The sequence below is a fragment of the Ictalurus punctatus genome, chromosome 2 (assembly GCF_001660625.3).
Source record: "Ictalurus punctatus breed USDA103 chromosome 2, Coco_2.0, whole genome shotgun sequence".
NCBI classification, from domain to species: domain Eukaryota; kingdom Metazoa; phylum Chordata; class Actinopteri; order Siluriformes; family Ictaluridae; genus Ictalurus; species Ictalurus punctatus.
The window spans coordinates 36,708,699-36,727,146 of NC_030417.2; the positions used below are offsets into that span (position 1 = coordinate 36,708,699).

At 38.4% G+C, this 18,448-nt stretch overlaps 1 protein-coding gene across 10 annotated transcripts in view; it reads left to right on the plus strand.

Moving 5' to 3' along the window:
- Positions 1–629: 629 nt before the first annotated feature.
- ezh1 (enhancer of zeste 1 polycomb repressive complex 2 subunit) overlaps positions 630–18,448 on the plus strand; it is a 32,512-nt gene continuing 14,693 nt past the window's right edge. Inside the window, exons 1-5 of one of the 10 annotated variants that reach the window (XM_047162087.2) lie at positions 630–834; positions 12,299–12,544; positions 12,756–12,881; positions 15,366–15,485; positions 17,051–17,168. In XM_047162087.2, the coding sequence (XP_047018043.1) occupies positions 12,302–12,544; positions 12,756–12,881; positions 15,366–15,485; positions 17,051–17,168 (607 nt within the window). In that variant the 5' untranslated portion in view covers positions 630–834; positions 12,299–12,301. Of the gene's footprint in view, positions 835–10,470; positions 10,711–12,232; positions 12,545–12,755; positions 12,882–15,365; positions 15,486–17,050; positions 17,169–18,448 lie in introns of those variants that run through there. The other 9 variants (XM_047162092.2, XM_047162082.2, XM_047162076.2 and 6 more) reach the window with 9 other exon arrangements.

Below are 18,448 nucleotides of genomic sequence, written 5' to 3' on the forward strand. Positions count from 1 at the left end.
CTGCATCTGATTTTACGTGTTGTACAGCTCCCACATGATTGGCTGGCTGGATAACTGTATGAATGGGTGTACACCCTGCAGAAGAACCTCCCCCCCAAAAAAAAAAAAAAACAAAAAAAAAAAAACAATACAACTCATCACAGAAATTCTAATGGTTTCCACTACAAATACCATTACAAACCATCAGCTAACCATTAAAACCATTACCATTACTAATCCTTAATGGTATCCACTACAGTACACATAACATGCCACTAACAGAAAGCAACAAATTACCACTAGATACACACAGGGACCATTACAGTTTCCATTAGAACTAATACGATTCCCATTAAAACCATTACGAATTCTATGACGGGTTCTAACATGTTTAGGGTGTCGAGCGGTTCTTTTGGAGTGAATGAGTGAGTGAGTGTTTGCCTCCAAGTATGAGCTTGAATGCTCAGGCAGACTCTACGTCATTCCAGCCGTGCTCTCGCGCCCGCTGTGAGTCAGCAGCGGGGCACTTCCGCAGCGCTCGCGCCCTCTGCCTCTACTCCGAGCGAGAGAGGCAAACAGCACGCGGAGAAAACGCGTCCACTAGGAGGCTGTGTCCCATTCCGTCCACTGGGTCACTCGCTGGTGTACTCGGTGCATAGTGGGTTAACCGAGTAGCGCGCGTGCACTTGGGTACAGTTAAACCTCTGTAATCGGAACTTGCGATGACGTCATGGTCACTGTTTTCCTTTCGGTACCGCGAGACCGACGCGGCTAGCCAGAGCGTTAGCTTACTAGCCATCAGCCGAGTGCGAACATGTGAACAGTACACCACAGCTGAGCACGCGGAGGAAGCAGGTGAACACAACTGTGTTTGTTGTTCGGTTGTCTGAGTAACGGTTACAGGAATTGTGGGAACGGAAACAGTGGCCAGGTGCGCGTGCTACTGCAACCAAGTCATCTAACGGTCCGGAAATCACAATGATGACGCAAAATCAGCTTTAATAAAGTCCCGGACAGGGTGGGGTCTTATAGACCTTTTACACTTTTTAAATAGTTTTAATAATAATAATAATAATCTTCATCATCATCATCATAATAATAATAAATAGCCATGATATTTATAAAAGGTAACAACAATAATAATAATAATAATGAATAGTCATGATAGTTATAAAATGTAACAACAACAACAATAATAACAATGTTAATAATAATAATAATAATAAATAGTCATGATACTTATAAAAGGTCACAACAACAGCAATAATAGTAGTAGTAGTAGTAGTAATAATAATAATAATAATAATAAATAGCCATGATACTTATAAAAGGTCACAACAACAGCAATAGTAGTAATAGCAGTAGTAGTAATAATAATAATAATAATAATAATAATAAATAGCCATGATACTTATAAAAGGTCACAACAACAGCAATAATAGTAGTAGTAGTAATAATAATAATAATAATAATAATAATAAATAGCCATGATACTTATAAAAGGTCACAACAACAGCAATAGTAGTAGTAGTAGTAGTAGTAGTAATAATAATAATAATAATAACAATAATAAATATCCATGATACTTATAAAAGGTCACAATAATAACAACAACAATAATAACATTATTTACAAATATATAATATTGAGTATTTATCCATGCTGTGCAGTATTTACTCAGGTTATGTAATATTTAATCGGGTTGTGTAATGTTTTATTTGGCTGTGTAGCATGTAATCAAGTTGTGGAATATTTAATCAGACCATGTAATATTAAATATTACATAATGTAGTTTAATCGAGGCACCTTTGGTAAATATGAAAAATTGTGAAAAATTGTCTTTATTTTTAAAAAATTGTCAGTTTAACCTTTTGATCTTTTGTTCAAAACATTCACAAAAATACTCTGCTCTCATGGATATCAAACGATTGCAAACACAACACAGGTTTATCAAATTGTATATATATATATATATATATATATATATATATATATATATATATATATATATATATATATATATGTTATAAATGTTTTATTTATATATGTTTAGGTGTGCAACAATTATTGGCTTGCCAATATAATATAATATAATATAATCTCCCATTGATATTTGACATTTCTTTTAGTACACCTGGGTGACCAGGAACAGGAACTTGTTCAACCATTACAACCATATATAGGGGTATACAGCGGGGGGAAATAAGTATTGACACATCAACATTTTTTTCAGTAAATATATTTCCAGTGAGGTTATTCACATTTTCACCAGACATCAGTATTAACTCAGGGAATCTGCAAATATAAAGAATTCACAACATTGAAGTCCATAAATAAAGTTATGTGGAATAAAGTGGAATGACACGGGGAAATAAGTATTGAACACGCTAAGAAAAAGCAGTTCTCCAAGGCAAGGTAAGGCAAGGAACCAGCTAGAAAACGTAAGTAATTACACCCCCTATATGTGCAGATTAATATCAGCTAGGTTAATAAATTGAAGGGCTATAAAAAGGCTTTTCCTTACCAATGTGTCACACAAGAAACATCTCATGATGGGTAAAAGCATCAAAAAGTACAATTGGGGCCATTATCTGCAAGCGGAAGCAACTTGGAGGCAACAGGCACCATTGTCACTGAGAAAACGATAGGCAATGCACTCCACTGCTCACACTCACACCACAAGACTCCATTACTAAAGCAAAGGCATGTCGAAGCTCGTTTAAAGTTCGCTACAACTCATTTGGACAAGCCTATGAAATACTGGGAGAGTGTAGTCTGATCAGACGAGAGCAAAATTCCACTGCACATCACCCTTAAAACTACACCAACAGTGAAGTCTGGAGGTGGAAGCATCATGGTGTGCGGCTGTTTTTCATCACATGGTGCTGGCAGACTTCATATAACTGAAGGAACGATGAACGGAGCCCTTTACCGGGAGATTCTTGAGAAGAATCTGCTGCCATCCACCAGGATGATGAAGATGAGACGTGGGTGGACTTCCAGCAGGACAACGATCCGAAGCATACAGCAAAGGAAACTCTCAATTGGTTTAAAAGAAAAAAAATCAAGGTGTTAGAACGGCCCAGTCAATCACCTGACTCGAATCCAACTGAACAAGATTTAAACACAATATGTTAAGAAGAATGGACCAAATACCGCGGCCCATTAATTTCTTCATACAGGAAGCGTCTTGAAGCGTCATTACAAACAAAAGCTTCTCCACTAAGTATTAAATACATTTCATTTAGCGTGTTCAGTACTTTTTTCCTGTGTCAGTCCTCTTTATTACACATAACTTCATTTATGGATTTTATTGTTGTGTATTCTTTATATTTCTGTATTTCTTGAGTTAATACTGATGTCTCTTGAAAATCTTATGTGAATAACCTCATTGGAAAAAAATTTACTGTTTTTTTTTTTTTTTTGACATGTCCAATATTTATTTCCCCCACTGGTGGTGGCTCTTATCTGTTTTGGGGCTGTTTTTCTGCAAGAGGAGCTGGACATTTTGTTAGGATACATGACATCATGGACTCTGTCAATAATCAACAGATATAAAATGAAAACCTGACTGCCTCTGCCAAAATCAACACAAAAATGGTTTACTGACCACAAAATCAAGGTCTTGCCAGGCCATCCCAGTCCCCTGATCTGAAACAAATAGAAAACCTGTGCTGTGAACTGAAGAGGAGATTCCACTAGTGTGGACCTCGAAATTTGAAGGATCTGGAGAGATTCTGTATGGAGGAACGGTCTCAGATCCCTCGCCATGTATTCTCCAACCTCATCAGGTGTTATAGGAGAAGACTCAGAGCTGTTATCTTGTTATCTAGGGAGGTAGCACAAAGTATTTACTAAAAGGGTTTACTAAAAATTGTTGTGGCGCACCTATTTTTAACAAAGATATTTTTTAATAAGCCTGTGTTTTGTTTGCAATTGTTTGATATCCATGAGAGCAGAGTATTTTTGTGATTTTTTTTTAAACAAAAGATCAAAAGGTTAAACAATAAAGACAATTTTTCACAGCCTTCATTGCTCATATTTACCAGGGGTGCCAATATTAGTGGAGGGCAGTATAATTACTTTGTGTAGTATTTAATCCAGCTGTGAGGTATTTAATCAGGCTGTATATGTTTTAATCATGTTATGTAGTATTTCATTAGGCAGTGTAGTACTTTATAAGGTTGTATGGTATCATGGTGTGTAGTGCTTTATAAGGTTGTGTGATATTTAATCAGGCTGTGTAGTAGTTAATTAAGTTGTATATTATGTGTAGTATTTACTCAGGCTATGTAGCATTTAATTAGGTTGTGTAGTATCTAATAAGGCTGTGTAGCATTTAGTAATGTTGCAGAGTATCATGTTTTGTAGTATTTATCAGACTGCATAGTATTTAATAAAGTTCTATAGTATAATGTTGTTTAGTATTTAATCATGCTGTGTATTATTTAAATCTTGCTGCATATTTAATGATGTTGTGTAGTATTTAATAAAGTTTTTATAGTATGGTGTGGAGTATTTAATCAGGCTGTGTGGTATTTAAAGTTGCACAGTTTCATATTGTGTAGTATTTAATCAGGTTGTGTAGTATTTAATAAAGTTGTATAGTATATTGTGTAATATTTAATCATGAGGTGTAGTATTTAATCAGGCTGTGTAGTATTTAATAAAGTTGTACAGTGTTATGTAGTATTTAATCAGGCTGTGTAGTATTTAATAAAGTTGTACAGTGTTGTGTAGTATTTAATCAGGCTGTGTAGTATTTAATAAGTTGCACAGTGTTGTGTAGTATTTAATCATGAGGTGTAGTATTTAATCAGGCTGTGTAGTATTTAATAAAGTTGTACAGTGTTGTGTAGTATTTAATCATGAGATGTAGTATTTGATCAGGCTGCGTAGTATTTAATAAGTTGCACAGTGTTGTGTAGTATTTAATCATTAGGTGTAGTATTTAATCAGGCTGTGTAGTATTTAATAAAGTTGTACAGTGTTGTGTAGTATTTAATCATGAGGTGTAGTATTTAATCAGGCTATTCAGTGTTGTGTAGTATTTAATCATGAGGTGTAGTATTTAATCAGGCTGTGTAGTATTTAATAAAGTTGTACAGTGTTGTGTAGTATTTAATCATGAGGTGTAGTATTTAATCATGAGGTGTAGTATTTAATCATGAGGTGTAGTATTTAATCAGGCTGTGTAGTATTTAATAAAGTTGTACAGTGTTGTGTAGTATTTAATCATGAGGTGTAGTATTTAATAAAGTTGCACAGTGTTATGTAGTATTTAATCATGAGGTGTAGTATTTAATCAGGCTGTGTAGTATTTAATAAAGTTGTACAGTGTTGTGTAGTATTTAATCATGAGGTGTAGTATTTAATCAGGCTATGTAGTATTTAATAAAGTTGTATAGTGTTGTGTAGTATTTAATCATGAGGTGTAGTATTTAATCAGGCTGTATAGTATTTAATAAAGTTGTATAGTATTATGTAGTATTTAATCATGAAGTGTAGTATTTAATCAGGCTGTATAGTATTTAATAAAGTTGTACAGTGTTGTGTAGTATTTAATCATGAGGTGTAGTATTTAATCAGGCTGTGTAGTATTTAATAAAGTTGTACAGTGTTGTGTAGTATTTAATCATGAGGTGTAGTATTTAATCAGGCTATGTAGTATTTAATAAAGTTGTATAGTGTTGTGTAGTATTTAATCATGAGGTGTAGTATTTAATCAGGCTGTATAGTATTTAATAAAGTTGTATAGTATTATGTAGTATTTAATCATGAAGTGTAGTATTTAATCAGGCTGTATAGTATTTAATAAAGTTGTACAGTGTTGTGTAGTATTTAATCATGAGGTGTAGTATTTAATCAGGCTGTGTAGTATTTAATAAAGTTGTACAGTGTTGTGTAGTATTTAATCATGAGGTGTAGTATTTAATCAGGCTATGTAGTATTTAATAAAGTTGTACAGTGTTGTGTAGTATTTAATCATGAGGTGTAGTATTTAATAAAGTTGTACAGTGTTGTGTAGTATTTAATCATGAGGTGTAGTATTTAATAAAGTTGCACAGTGTTATGTAGTATTTAATCATGAGGTGTAGTATTTAATCAGGCTGTGTAGTATTTAATAAAGTTGTACAGTGTTGTGTAGTATTTAATCATGAGGTGTAGTATTTAATCAGGCTGTGTAGTATTTAATAAAGTTGTACAGTGTTGTGTAGTATTTAATCATGAGGTGTAGTATTTAATCAGGCTGTGTAGTATTTAATAAAGTTGTACAGTGTTGTGTAGTATTTAATCATGAGATGTAGTATTTGATCAGGCTGCGTAGTATTTAATAAGTTGCACAGTGTTGTGTAGTATTTAATCATTAGGTGTAGTATTTAATCAGGCTGTGTAGTATTTAATAAAGTTGTACAGTGTTGTGTAGTATTTAATCATGAGGTGTAGTATTTAATCAGGCTATTCAGTGTTGTGTAGTATTTAATCATGAGGTGTAGTATTTAATCAGGCTGTGTAGTATTTAATAAAGTTGTACAGTGTTGTGTAGTATTTAATCATGAGGTGTAGTATTTAATAAAGTTGCACAGTGTTATGTAGTATTTAATCATGAGGTGTAGTATTTAATCAGGCTGTGTAGTATTTAATAAAGTTGTACAGTGTTGTGTAGTATTTAATCATGAGGTGTAGTATTTAATCAGGCTATGTAGTATTTAATAAAGTTGTATAGTGTTGTGTAGTATTTAATCATGAGGTGTAGTATTTAATCAGGCTGTATAGTATTTAATAAAGTTGTATAGTATTATGTAGTATTTAATCATGAAGTGTAGTATTTAATCAGGCTGTATAGTATTTAATAAAGTTGTACAGTGTTGTGTAGTATTTAATCATGAGGTGTAGTATTTAATCAGGCTGTGTAGTATTTAATAAAGTTGTACAGTGTTGTGTAGTATTTAATCATGAGGTGTAGTATTTAATCAGGCTATGTAGTATTTAATAAAGTTGTATAGTGTTGTGTAGTATTTAATCATGAGGTGTAGTATTTAATCAGGCTGTATAGTATTTAATAAAGTTGTATAGTATTATGTAGTATTTAATCATGAAGTGTAGTATTTAATCAGGCTGTATAGTATTTAATAAAGTTGTACAGTGTTGTGTAGTATTTAATCATGAGGTGTAGTATTTAATCAGGCTGTGTAGTATTTAATAAAGTTGTACAGTGTTGTGTAGTATTTAATCATGAGGTGTAGTATTTAATCAGGCTATGTAGTATTTAATAAAGTTGTACAGTGTTGTGTAGTATTTAATCATGAGGTGTAGTATTTAATAAAGTTGTACAGTGTTGTGTAGTATTTAATCATGAGGTGTAGTATTTAATCAGGCTGTGTAGTATTTAATAAAGTTGTACAGTGTTGTGTAGTATTTAATCATGAGGTGTAGTATTTAATCAGGCTATGTAGTATTTAATAAAGTTGTACAGTGTTGTGTAGTATTTAATCATGAGGTGTAGTATTTAATAAAGTTGTACAGTGTTGTGTAGTATTTAATCATGAAGTGTAGTATTTAATAAAGTTGTACAGTGTTGTGTAGTATTTAATCATGAGGTGTAGTATTTAATAAAGTTGTACAGTGTTGTGTAGTATTTAATCATGAGGTGTAGTATTTAATCAGGCTGTGTAGTATTTAATAAAGTATACTGTTGTGTAGTATTTAATCATGAGGTGTAGTATTTAATCAGGCTGTGTAGTATTTAATAAAGTTGTACAGTGTTGTGTAGTATTTAATCATGAGGTGTAGTATTTAATAAAGTTGCACAGTGTTGTGTAGTATTTAATCATGAGGTGTAGTATTTAATCAGGCTGTGTAGTATTTAATAAAGTTGTACAGTGTTGTGTAGTATTTAATCATGAGGTGTAGTATTTAATCATGAGGTGTCGTATTTAATAAGTTGCACAGTGTTGTGTAGTATTTAATCATGAGGTGTAGTATTTAATCAGGCTGTGTAGTATTTAATAAAGTATAGTGTTGTGTAGTATTTAATCATGAGGTGTAGTATTTAATCAGGCTGTGTAGTATTTAATAAAGTTGTACAGTGTTGTGTAGTATTTAATCATGAGGTGTAGTATTTAATAAAGTTGTTCAGTGTTGTGTAGTATTTAATCATGAGGTGTAGTATTTAATCAGGCTGTGAAGTATTTAATAAAGTTGTACAGTGTTGTGTAGTATTTAATCATGAGGTGTAGTATTTAATAAAGTTGCACAGTGTTATGTAGTATTTAATCATGAGGTGTAGTATTTAATCAGGCTGTGTAGTATTTAATAACGTTGTACAGTGTTGTGTAGTATTTAATCATGAGGTGTAGTATTTAATAAAGTTGTACAGTGTTGTGTAGTATTTAATCATGAGGTGTAGTATTTAATCAGGCTGTGTAGTATTTAATAAAGTTGTACAGTGTTGTGTAGTATTTAATCATGAGGTGCAGTATTTAATAAAGTTGTATAGTGTTGTGTAGTATTTAATCATGAGGTGCAGTATTTAATAAAGTTGTACAGTGTTGTGTAGTATTTAATCATGAGGTGTAGTATTTAATAAAGTTGTACAGTGTTGTGTAGTATTTAATCATGAGGTGTAGTATTTAATCAAGTTGTAGTATTTAATCAGGCTGTGTAGTATTTAATAAAGTTGTACAGTGTTGTGTAGTATTTAATCATGAGGTGTAGTATTTAATAAAGTTGCACAGTGTTATGTAGTATTTAATCATGAGGTGTAGTATTTAATCAGGCTGTGTAGTATTTAATAAAGTTGTACAGTGTTGTGTAGTATTTAATCATGAGGTGTAGTATTTAATCAGGCTGTGTAGTATTTAATAAAGTTGTACAGTGTTGTGTAGTATTTAATCATGAGGTGTAGTATTTAATAAAGTTGCACAGTGTTATGTAGTATTTAATCATGAGGTGTAGTATTTAATCAGGCTGTGTAGTATTTAATAAAGTTGTACAGTGTTGTGTAGTATTTAATCATGAGGTGTAGTATTTAATCAGGCTGTGTAGTATTTAATAAAGTATAGTGTTGTGTAGTATTTAATCATGAGGTGTAGTAGTTAATCAGGCTGTGTAGTATTTAATAAAGTTGCACAGTGTTATGTAGTATTTAATCATGAGGTGTAGTATTTAATCAGGCTGTGTAGTATTTAATAAAGTTGTACAGTGTTGTGTAGTATTTAATCATGAGGTGCAGTATTTAATAAAGTTGTATAGTGTTGTGTAGTATTTAATCATGAGGTGCAGTATTTAATAAAGTTGTACAGTGTTGTGTAGTATTTAATCATGAGGTGTAGTATTTAATAAAGTTGTACAGTGTTGTGTAGTATTTAATCATGAGGTGTAGTATTTAATCAAGTTGTATAGTGTTGTGTAGTATTTAATCATGAGGTGTAGTATTTAATCATGAGGTGTAGTATTTAATCAAGTTGTATAGTGTTGTGTAGTATTTAATCATGAGGTGTAGTATTTAATCAGGCTGTGTAGTATTTAATAAAGTTGTACAGTGTTGTGTAGTATTTAATCATGAGGTGTAGTATTTAATCAGGCTGTGTAGTATTTAATAAAGTTGTACAGTGTTGTGTAGTATTTAATCATGAGGTGTAGTATTTCATAAAGTTGCACAGTGTTATGTAGTATTTAATCATGAGGTGTAGTAGTTAATCAGGCTGTGTAGTATTTAATAAAGTTGTACAGTGTTGTGTAGTATTTAATCATGAGGTGTAGTAGTTAATCAGGCTGTGTAGTATTTAATAAAGTTGTACAGTGTTGTGTAGTATTTAATCATGAGGTGTAGTAGTTAATCAGGCTGTGTAGTATTTAATAAAGTTGTACAGTGTTGTGTAGTATTTAATCATGAGGTGTAGTATTTAATCAGGCTGTGTAGTATTTAATAAAGTTGTACAGTGTTGTGTAGTATTTAATCATGAGGTGTAGTATTTAATCAGGCTATGTAGTATTTAATAAAGTTGTATAGTGTTGTGTAGTATTTAATCATGAGGTGTAGTATTTAATCAGGCTGTATAGTATTTAATAAAGTTGTATAGTATTATGTAGTATTTAATCATGAAGTGTAGTATTTAATCAGGCTGTATAGTATTTAATAAAGTTGTACAGTGTTGTGTAGTATTTAATCATGAGGTGTAGTATTTAATCAGGCTGTGTAGTATTTAATAAAGTTGTACAGTGTTGTGTAGTATTTAATCATGAGGTGTAGTATTTAATCAGGCTGTGTAGTATTTAATAAAGTTGTACAGTGTTGTGTAGTATTTAATCATGAGGTGCAGTATTTAATAAAGTTGTATAGTGTTGTGTAGTATTTAATCATGAGGTGTAGTATTTAATAAAGTTGTACAGTGTTGTGTAGTATTTAATCATGAGGTGTAGTATTTAATCAGGCTGTGTAGTATTCGGTGCTGTAGGGGGTGTTTTTTATCCCTCCGCGCTCTACGACGCTGCTAATAAACACGTCACCCAGAGCTCGGTCCGAGTCAGGCGAAGTGCGCAGCTCCGAATTGTGTAACTAACAGCCTCGGCATGCTCGCGGAGGCCCGAGGAGTTGTCGCGCGCACTCAGCAGTACAGTAAGGTTTCTGTGGGATAGCTGTGTCAGTTTTCGCTGCTGGGACGCCTTTGCTGCTGTTTTTCGGAGAGCGGGTACGCGGAGTTCTGCGCGTGAGCCGCTGGAGTGAAGGTAGGTAACGGTGTGTGTGTGTGTGAGAGAGAGAGAGAGAGAGAGAGAGAGAGAGTATATGTAACTGCGACGGTCAATCTGCACGCTCGCGAGTGTGTTTTTCCGCCGCGTTCTTATTTATTCTCGCGCTGTAAATCCAGACGTTGGCTGCGTGACGGAGTTGTCATGTTGATGAAGTATTTTCAGCCTAACGCCAGTTCGCGTGCCAGCGAGCGCTTCGTTCACGCGCCCACGGTATATAGAAGCCTCGAGCCTCTTTATTGATCTTTTATGTCCTCCAAAATGTTTTAACCTTAACATTTATTAGACTTTGGTGCTTGTGTAGAGAAGCGGAAAGGCTGCGAAATGTGCAAAAGTGTGACCTACGCACTTCTCCGTGCCGTTTTGCTATGGCCGCACGCGAGCACGGTGGACACGCCCACTTCCAGCGAGCAGCGCGTGCTCCTCTCACAGACAGCGTGTCACGCGTGGCCCTGGATGACGCCCTCCGTGACCGATTTGAGCCTAACCGTTACAGGCGATCGTTTCGGAGTGAAATAAAAGCGTCGTGCTTCACCACAGTCGAAGTTTAAAACGTTCCGTTTAGTTCCGGAAATGACGAGAAAACGAGGAAGGGATTTAAATCCTTTTAAAAATGGTGAACGTCAGTTCTGTTTTGCGTCCAGCAGGGGGCGCGCGCGTGCGAACATGCTACAGGGAATCAGCCAATCATGGATGCTTTTCAGTGACAAAGTTTGAGTCATGTGTAAGATTTGTGAGGACCCTCTGTCTGACTGTGTGTGTGTGTGTGTGTGTGTGTTTGTCTCAGTGAGTCATTGCAAGTGCGGGAAATCTTCCGAAAAGCTGGAAAAGCTTCTGCTGGGATCTTTATCAGGCCGGAATCACTGTAATGTGACTCAGTGTCTATAAAAGTACTATGAAAACAAAGGAAACTCTGGACTAAAAAGTGGAAGTCCTATTACCCAACACACACACACACACACACACACACACACACACACAGAGCCCCCAAGGGGTGTAACACAATTCCAGTATCTTTATCTGTACCTCTGTCTGTTCAATGCTCTAAATACCCGTGTATGTATTTGGATTTTTAACTTGAACCGGGATCGCCGAAAGGGTTTTGTGATCGTTCTTAATTATCCCACACGAGGTAGAAATGGCCGCGCCGTCCGTAAATTCAGTCCGAGAGTTCCAGTTCGTACCTGCCTACAATATTTTCAGACGAATTTATCTAGATCGGTCCTGTTTCCCAAAATATAAACAAGCCAGTAGACTCATTTAAATCACTACCGCCCCGACCAGGCAGTTACTAATGATGAATGAATGAACGAGCGAACACTGTAAATGCCTTGTGCAGATTTATTTTATGCACAATAATCCAACTATACAAACATCAGGGTCGCTATACTGTATAAATGTGTCCGATAATAATTAAAAGTAATCCCGAACTCCTACGAAACGATGAACAAAGTGGAATCCTGCATAAATCTTCCATTAGGAGGATTTTTTTTTCTTCTAGGCATCGGTTATGAACGTCTGAACGTGTATGTTGAGTGACGGCCGTCCTGTGTTTGAGGTGTTTTAGGCGATGGAGGTGATGGAGGAGGCATCCGGTGCTCGCCTCTGTCCCGCTAAAGCCCCGGGCAGCCTGATGAAGTGGAGGAAGAGGGTCAAGTCTGAGTACATGAGGCTCAGGCAACTGAAGCGCTTCCGCAAGGCCGAGGAGGTGAAAGTGAGGACGCCTGCGCACAATCATACACGCACGTATACACACAATCAGCAGCTCTTACTGTCAGGATCCTTACACAGGGATTTACTTTGTCGAGAACAGGTCTGTCTTCTCCGAACCTTTTACTTTTTTTCCTCATTTCCTTTCTCACTCGCTTTCTCAGTGATCGGTATTGTCTTAGCTGTTATTTCTGCTTCATCAGTCGTCACCTGCTCATTTAGTGCATAAGCTGCTTGGCTTAGAGTCTGAAAACCGGATCATTGTGTGTGTGTGTGTGTGTGTGTGTGTGTGTGTGTGTGTGTGTGTGTTGCAGGCTCTGTTCCTGTCAAATAGGCGCAAGATCGAGGGAAGGACGGACCTGTTAAATGAGGAGTGGTCTAAGCTCAGGATCCAGTCCATCCCTCTGTCCACACCGAGTGGCTCACTGGCCAGCAAGAAGGTATGAGAAAAACACAGACACAAAGACAAAAACAGTCCTAGAACCCAAGAAGGAACGAGAACCCGATTACAAGTGAGATCCCAAAGCAGATTAAAACAGGGGATCTCTTTTGTAGATGGTAATAATAATAATAATAAATCAATACGATTAACACCGTTTCACCTTAAATTAGATTATGTAGCGTGTCCCCCCCCCCCTCCATACAAGTCCCTATGGATAAGCTGTTACTATAGAAACGAGCGTTTTAGAACGCGTGCATTAATATTACAGCTGGAACTACTGTCCGTGCCGTTATACGAAAAATAACGCAAACCTTCTGACCAATCAGACTGGAGAATTCGGCTGCGCTGTGGTGTGCGTGAATACGTACCGTCGTATTTATTTCACTTTCTACCTACAGAAAATCCCGGACCGGTTACACGGCGTTAAAAGCGATCGAAAAACATCCGCTATCGTCGCTTTTCTTTAGTTTTACTTCATTTTGTTGAGCTTTAAATTAGGACTCGGGTCAATTGGGTTGATGACTACGGTAACTAGCTGAAATATTCCCACATTTATCACGTCCTTGTCCCGAAGACGGCATTGAGCACCACAGCCATAATCGAGCGGTTCAGCGTGAATTCAGATCGACACAAATTTCCGTTTTCCCCAAGACGCTCAGCCGTATGTCTCTGTAATGGTTCGTCGGGACTACGAGGCTAATTTATCTAACGAGAATCGAAGGTTTTTCTCGCGACGTATCGCACCGGTCATATCGCATCCAAATCATCAAATCTTTTCATTTTTCGCACGTCCAACGCACACCAAAGGAGACCAAAATAACAATATAACTGTGTGGATCGTAACTAGAGATGCACGACGTATCGGCCGACGGTTTAAAAACATCCGACGATCAGGGCCGAGTATATCCTGTCGATCAAAAGAGGGCGGGAAAACGCATCGACGTCGCGCCGTGCGTAAAGACGATGTGTCTCGTGCGGAATGACGACGAAACTGCAGTTTGTAATGTCTGTAATCTCCGCACTGATGGAAGTGAGCGGAAGTGAAGCGGGAGTTTCGGCGTCGAGTCAATCCCCGCTCGCCCTCACGCCGAATTAAAGGGCCAGTACACTGTTGATGAGTTGACAAAAAAGGTATATCTCGCACAGGAAAATATATTTGTAGAGCAGTATATTTCATATCCAGTTAATGTTAATATATAAAAAGTTGATATTATATATGACCGGTTTGATGTTAATGACGGTGTAGAAATGCTTGTGTTTGTGGAGAGTGAATGTGAGACTAACAGGAGGGTTTTTTTAGATTTCAGTCAATGTTACTATGAATGAACAACATTCGATAAGTTAATAATCTTACTTTAATCTTCAGAACTGAGTTCATGTTAATTAGAGTAATGTGTGTTCTGTTGATGAGACCAGTTACTGTGGAACAACTTGCTGAAATGGAGAGAATAAAGTTTTTATTTGCATTTCTTTCAGAATTGTGGAATTAATTATTATTCGTTTAAAAGAAGGCATAAAAGGCAGAACGATCGGTATCGGTATCGGTATCGGCCGATATCACTCTGAATAATCGCTTATCGGTATCGGCTGAGAGATCTAGTATCGGTGCATCTCGAGTATATTACCAGTTAATGACACGATAACTATAGTGTCCACTAAACTAAGCTGGAAACTGGTTAAACCTTGCTCGTTCGATGGTTGTTCTGTTTGACTTTCCGGAGGACACCTACCGTGCAGAAACCGTACAAAGAGAAGAAAAATAAGGCAGCCCGTCCAGGATCTCGCAAATTTCGCCACTGCGAAATCGAGAGAACTCCGCAAAATTACCGCGGATTTGGGCCGAGACGCGAAACGTGACACCACCACACACGTACGTCCAGACAAAGCCCTCTTCGATTCACGCGTGTTGAACACGAGTACAGCGGAAAGGTCTCGCTTACCGACAAACATCACTAAGAAGGACCGTGAGAAACAATTTCGTGCAGTTCGAGTAATTTTCCGCCGGAAACAAAAAGCCACAGCTAAATCGAGCGTCTTTGGCCGTAACGATGACGAAAAACCTCGGCGAGATCTGTATCTGAAGCTGTATAATAGCTCCATCAAACTATAGGAAACCGGATCGGTTCTGCTGTGGTATCGTGCTAAAGGACCTGTGTAATTGGTTCTCTGGTGAGAGTGACTTATAGTGGTGGTGTGTATACGGGAGTGTCAGAGGTCACGGTGATGCTAAACATCCCGAAGCAAAACTTTTCTCCTTTATTTATTTATTTATTTATTTTTAGCAAAAATATTACTTGCTATGGTGTCTTACTCCATGTGACCCAGTGTTTACTCTCTCTGTACATCCCATAATGTGATCATGTGACATATCTTTTCATTTCTCTCAGTTACTGGCTATACCCTGCTTTAAATTCTACTACTAAAGAATTGGTGTGTGTGTGTGTGTGTGTGTGTGTGTGTGTCCACTCTGTCTCCGTAACAGTGCATGGTGGAGTTCGGCTTTCCATCATTCCCCAGCCAGGCAGTTGCCATGAAACCCCTGACAACCGTTGCCGGGATACCATTCATGTACTCCTGGTCCCCCTTGCAGCAGAACTTCATGGTACCGCATGTGGCATGTGACAATACACACACACACACACACACACACACACAAATCTGACCAGGTTGCGTCTGTAAAGATTTGTGTGCTTGTGTGTGTGTGTGTGTGTGTGTGTGTGTGTGTGTGTGTGTGAGTGAGAGAGAGAGAGAGAATTGAGATGGTCGTTGTGAAAATAGGTCAGCTCTCAGATAAAGGAGCTTTTAAAACACCCACACCTCACACACACACACACACACACACACACACACACACACTTACTGATGCACATAAATCCCTTTACACATAGATTCACATTCATGGTACATCAGTACACACACACACACACACACACACATCACTCACATCACTCACATCACTCACACTCTTGCAAGTTTTCCCTAATACACCAAACACGTTTCCACCCACTCTTACACACACACACACACACACACACACACACACACATAATCCAAATACTCACCCTTTTAATGACGCACACAAATACACTTACACACTCTAGACACCCACACACTTGAAGGGCCAAAACACACACGCGCACGCGCACACACACACACACACACACACACACACACACACAGGGATGTTGCATATTCTCGGTCCTATTATTTCAGTGTGATACACAGATATACTGTACAAATATCTCTCTCCCCTGTCTCTCTCTCTCTCTCTCTCTCTCCCCCGTCTCTCTCTCTCTCCCCCGTCTCTCTCTCTCTCTCTCCCCCTGTCTCTGTCTCTCTCTCCCCTGTCTTTCTCTCTCTCTCTCTCCCCCTGTCTCTGTCTCTCTCTCCCCCTGTCTCTCTCTCTCTCTCTCCCTGTCTTTCTCTCTCTCTCTCCCCCTGTCTCTCTCTCTCTCTCCCTGTCTTTCTCTCTCTCTCTCCCCCTGTCTCTGTCTCTCTCTCCCCCTGTCTCTCTCTCCCCCTGTCTCTCTCTCCCCCTGTCTCTCTCTCTCTCTCCCTGTCTTTCTCTCTCTCTCTCCCCCTGTCTCTGTCTCTCTCTCCCCCTGTCTCTCTCTCCCCCTGTCTCTCTCTCCCCCTGTCTCTCTCTCTCTCTCCCTGTCTTTCTCTCTCTCTCTCCCCCGTCTCTCTCTCCCCCTGTCTCTCTCTCCCCCTGTCTCTCACTCTCTCTCCCCCTCTCTCACTCTCTCTCCCCTGTCTCTGTCTCTCTCTCCCCCTGTCTCTCTCTCCCCCTGTCTCTCACTCTCTCTCCCCCTCTCTCACTCTCTCTCCCCTGTCTCTGTCTCTCTCTCCCCCTGTCTCTCTCTCACTCTCTCACTCTCTCTCCCCTGTCTCTCTCTCTCTCTCTCTCTCTCTCTCTCTCTCTCTCTCCTCCTGTCTCTGTCTCTCTCTCCCCCTGTCTCTCTCTCCCCCTGTCTCTCTCTCACTCTCTCTCTCTCTCTCCCCTGTCTCTGTCTGTCTCTCCCCCTGTCTCCCCCCCCCCTCTCTCTCACTCTCTCTCATCCCGTCTTTCTCCCCCCCCCCCCCCCCCGTCTCTGTCTCTCTCTCTCCCTGTCTGTCTCGCTCTCCCCCGTCTCTCTCTCTCTCTCTCGCTCCCTGTCTATCTCTCAGGTGGAGGACGAGACATTTCTCCACAACATCCCTTATATGGGTGATGAGGTACTGGAGCAGGACGAAGCTTTTCTTGAGGAGCTCATAGATAACTATGATGGAGTCCATGGGGATAGAGGTAAACACACACACACGCACACACACACACACACACACACAGCTAATTCATGCTCTTATGCTATTCATGCTCATGATCCTTGTTGATTGACTTCATAAGCCTGTAGTTTTGCACAAAATGTGAACGTTTTCGATTCCCGCCTCCGCCCAGTGTGTGTGGAGTTTGCATGTTCTCCACGTGCTTCAGGGGTTTCCTCTGGATACTCCAGTTTCCTCCTCCAGTCCAAAGACATGACTGATTTGGCGTTTCCAAATTGTCCGTAGTGTGTCATCGTGTGTGCGATCGTCGGGACCTTGTCCAGGGTGTCCCCTGCCTTGTGCCCCGAGTCACCAGGGATCAGTTCATCTGCTGCTTACAATGTTACTCTAACTCCTTATAAATCCTACAAAACATCCATCCACTCGTTCTTGAGCTTTTGTGCTAATGAGAATCTCAGATGGACACACGGACCACCCGAGAGCGTAATGCCTCCAGAGCCTAGCGGTGGAGGTATGAAAACGATTACCGTTCGCTCTATTATAATAGTCCGCTACACCACGCGTACATGCCTTAGACATGCCATGCTGCAAATTCCTTCTTTCAGATGCGGTGCATTTTCTAACGATTTGTGTCTATCTCACACTAAATAGTTTTAAATGCTCAAAAGAAACACAACGTAAAACAAAGGCAGCTCAAGTAAACACACGATACAGTTTTTTTTTTTAATTATTTATTTATTTATTTTTATTGATGCAAAAAAGTTATCCAACACCTATCATCGATGTGAAAAACTAATTGCCCTCAACCCCCCCCTTAACATAAAATCTGGTTGTGCCACCTTTAGCAGCTATAACTGCACCCAAACTCTTCCTATATCTGGACATCACTTACTTCAAGGACTAGAACTTACTCTTATGCTTGGGATCGGTGACTTGCTGCGTAATCCAGTTACGCTTGAGTCTCAACTTACGGACTGAAGACCGGACATTCTCCTTTCGGGTTTTCTGGTACAGAGCAGAATTCATGTTTCCATCAATTATTGCAAGTTGCCCAGGTCGTGAAGCAGCAGAGCATCCCCACACCATCACACTTCCACCACCATGCTTAACCGTAGGTACGATGATCTTTTTGTGGAATTCTGTGTTTGGTTTACGCCAGATATAACGGGACTCCTGTCTTCCAAACAGTTCCACTTTCGACTCATCAATCCACAGAACATTCTCCCAAATGGTTTGAGGATCATCAAGGTGTGTTTTGGTAAATTTCAGATGAGCCTTAATGTTCTTCTGGGTTAGCAGTCG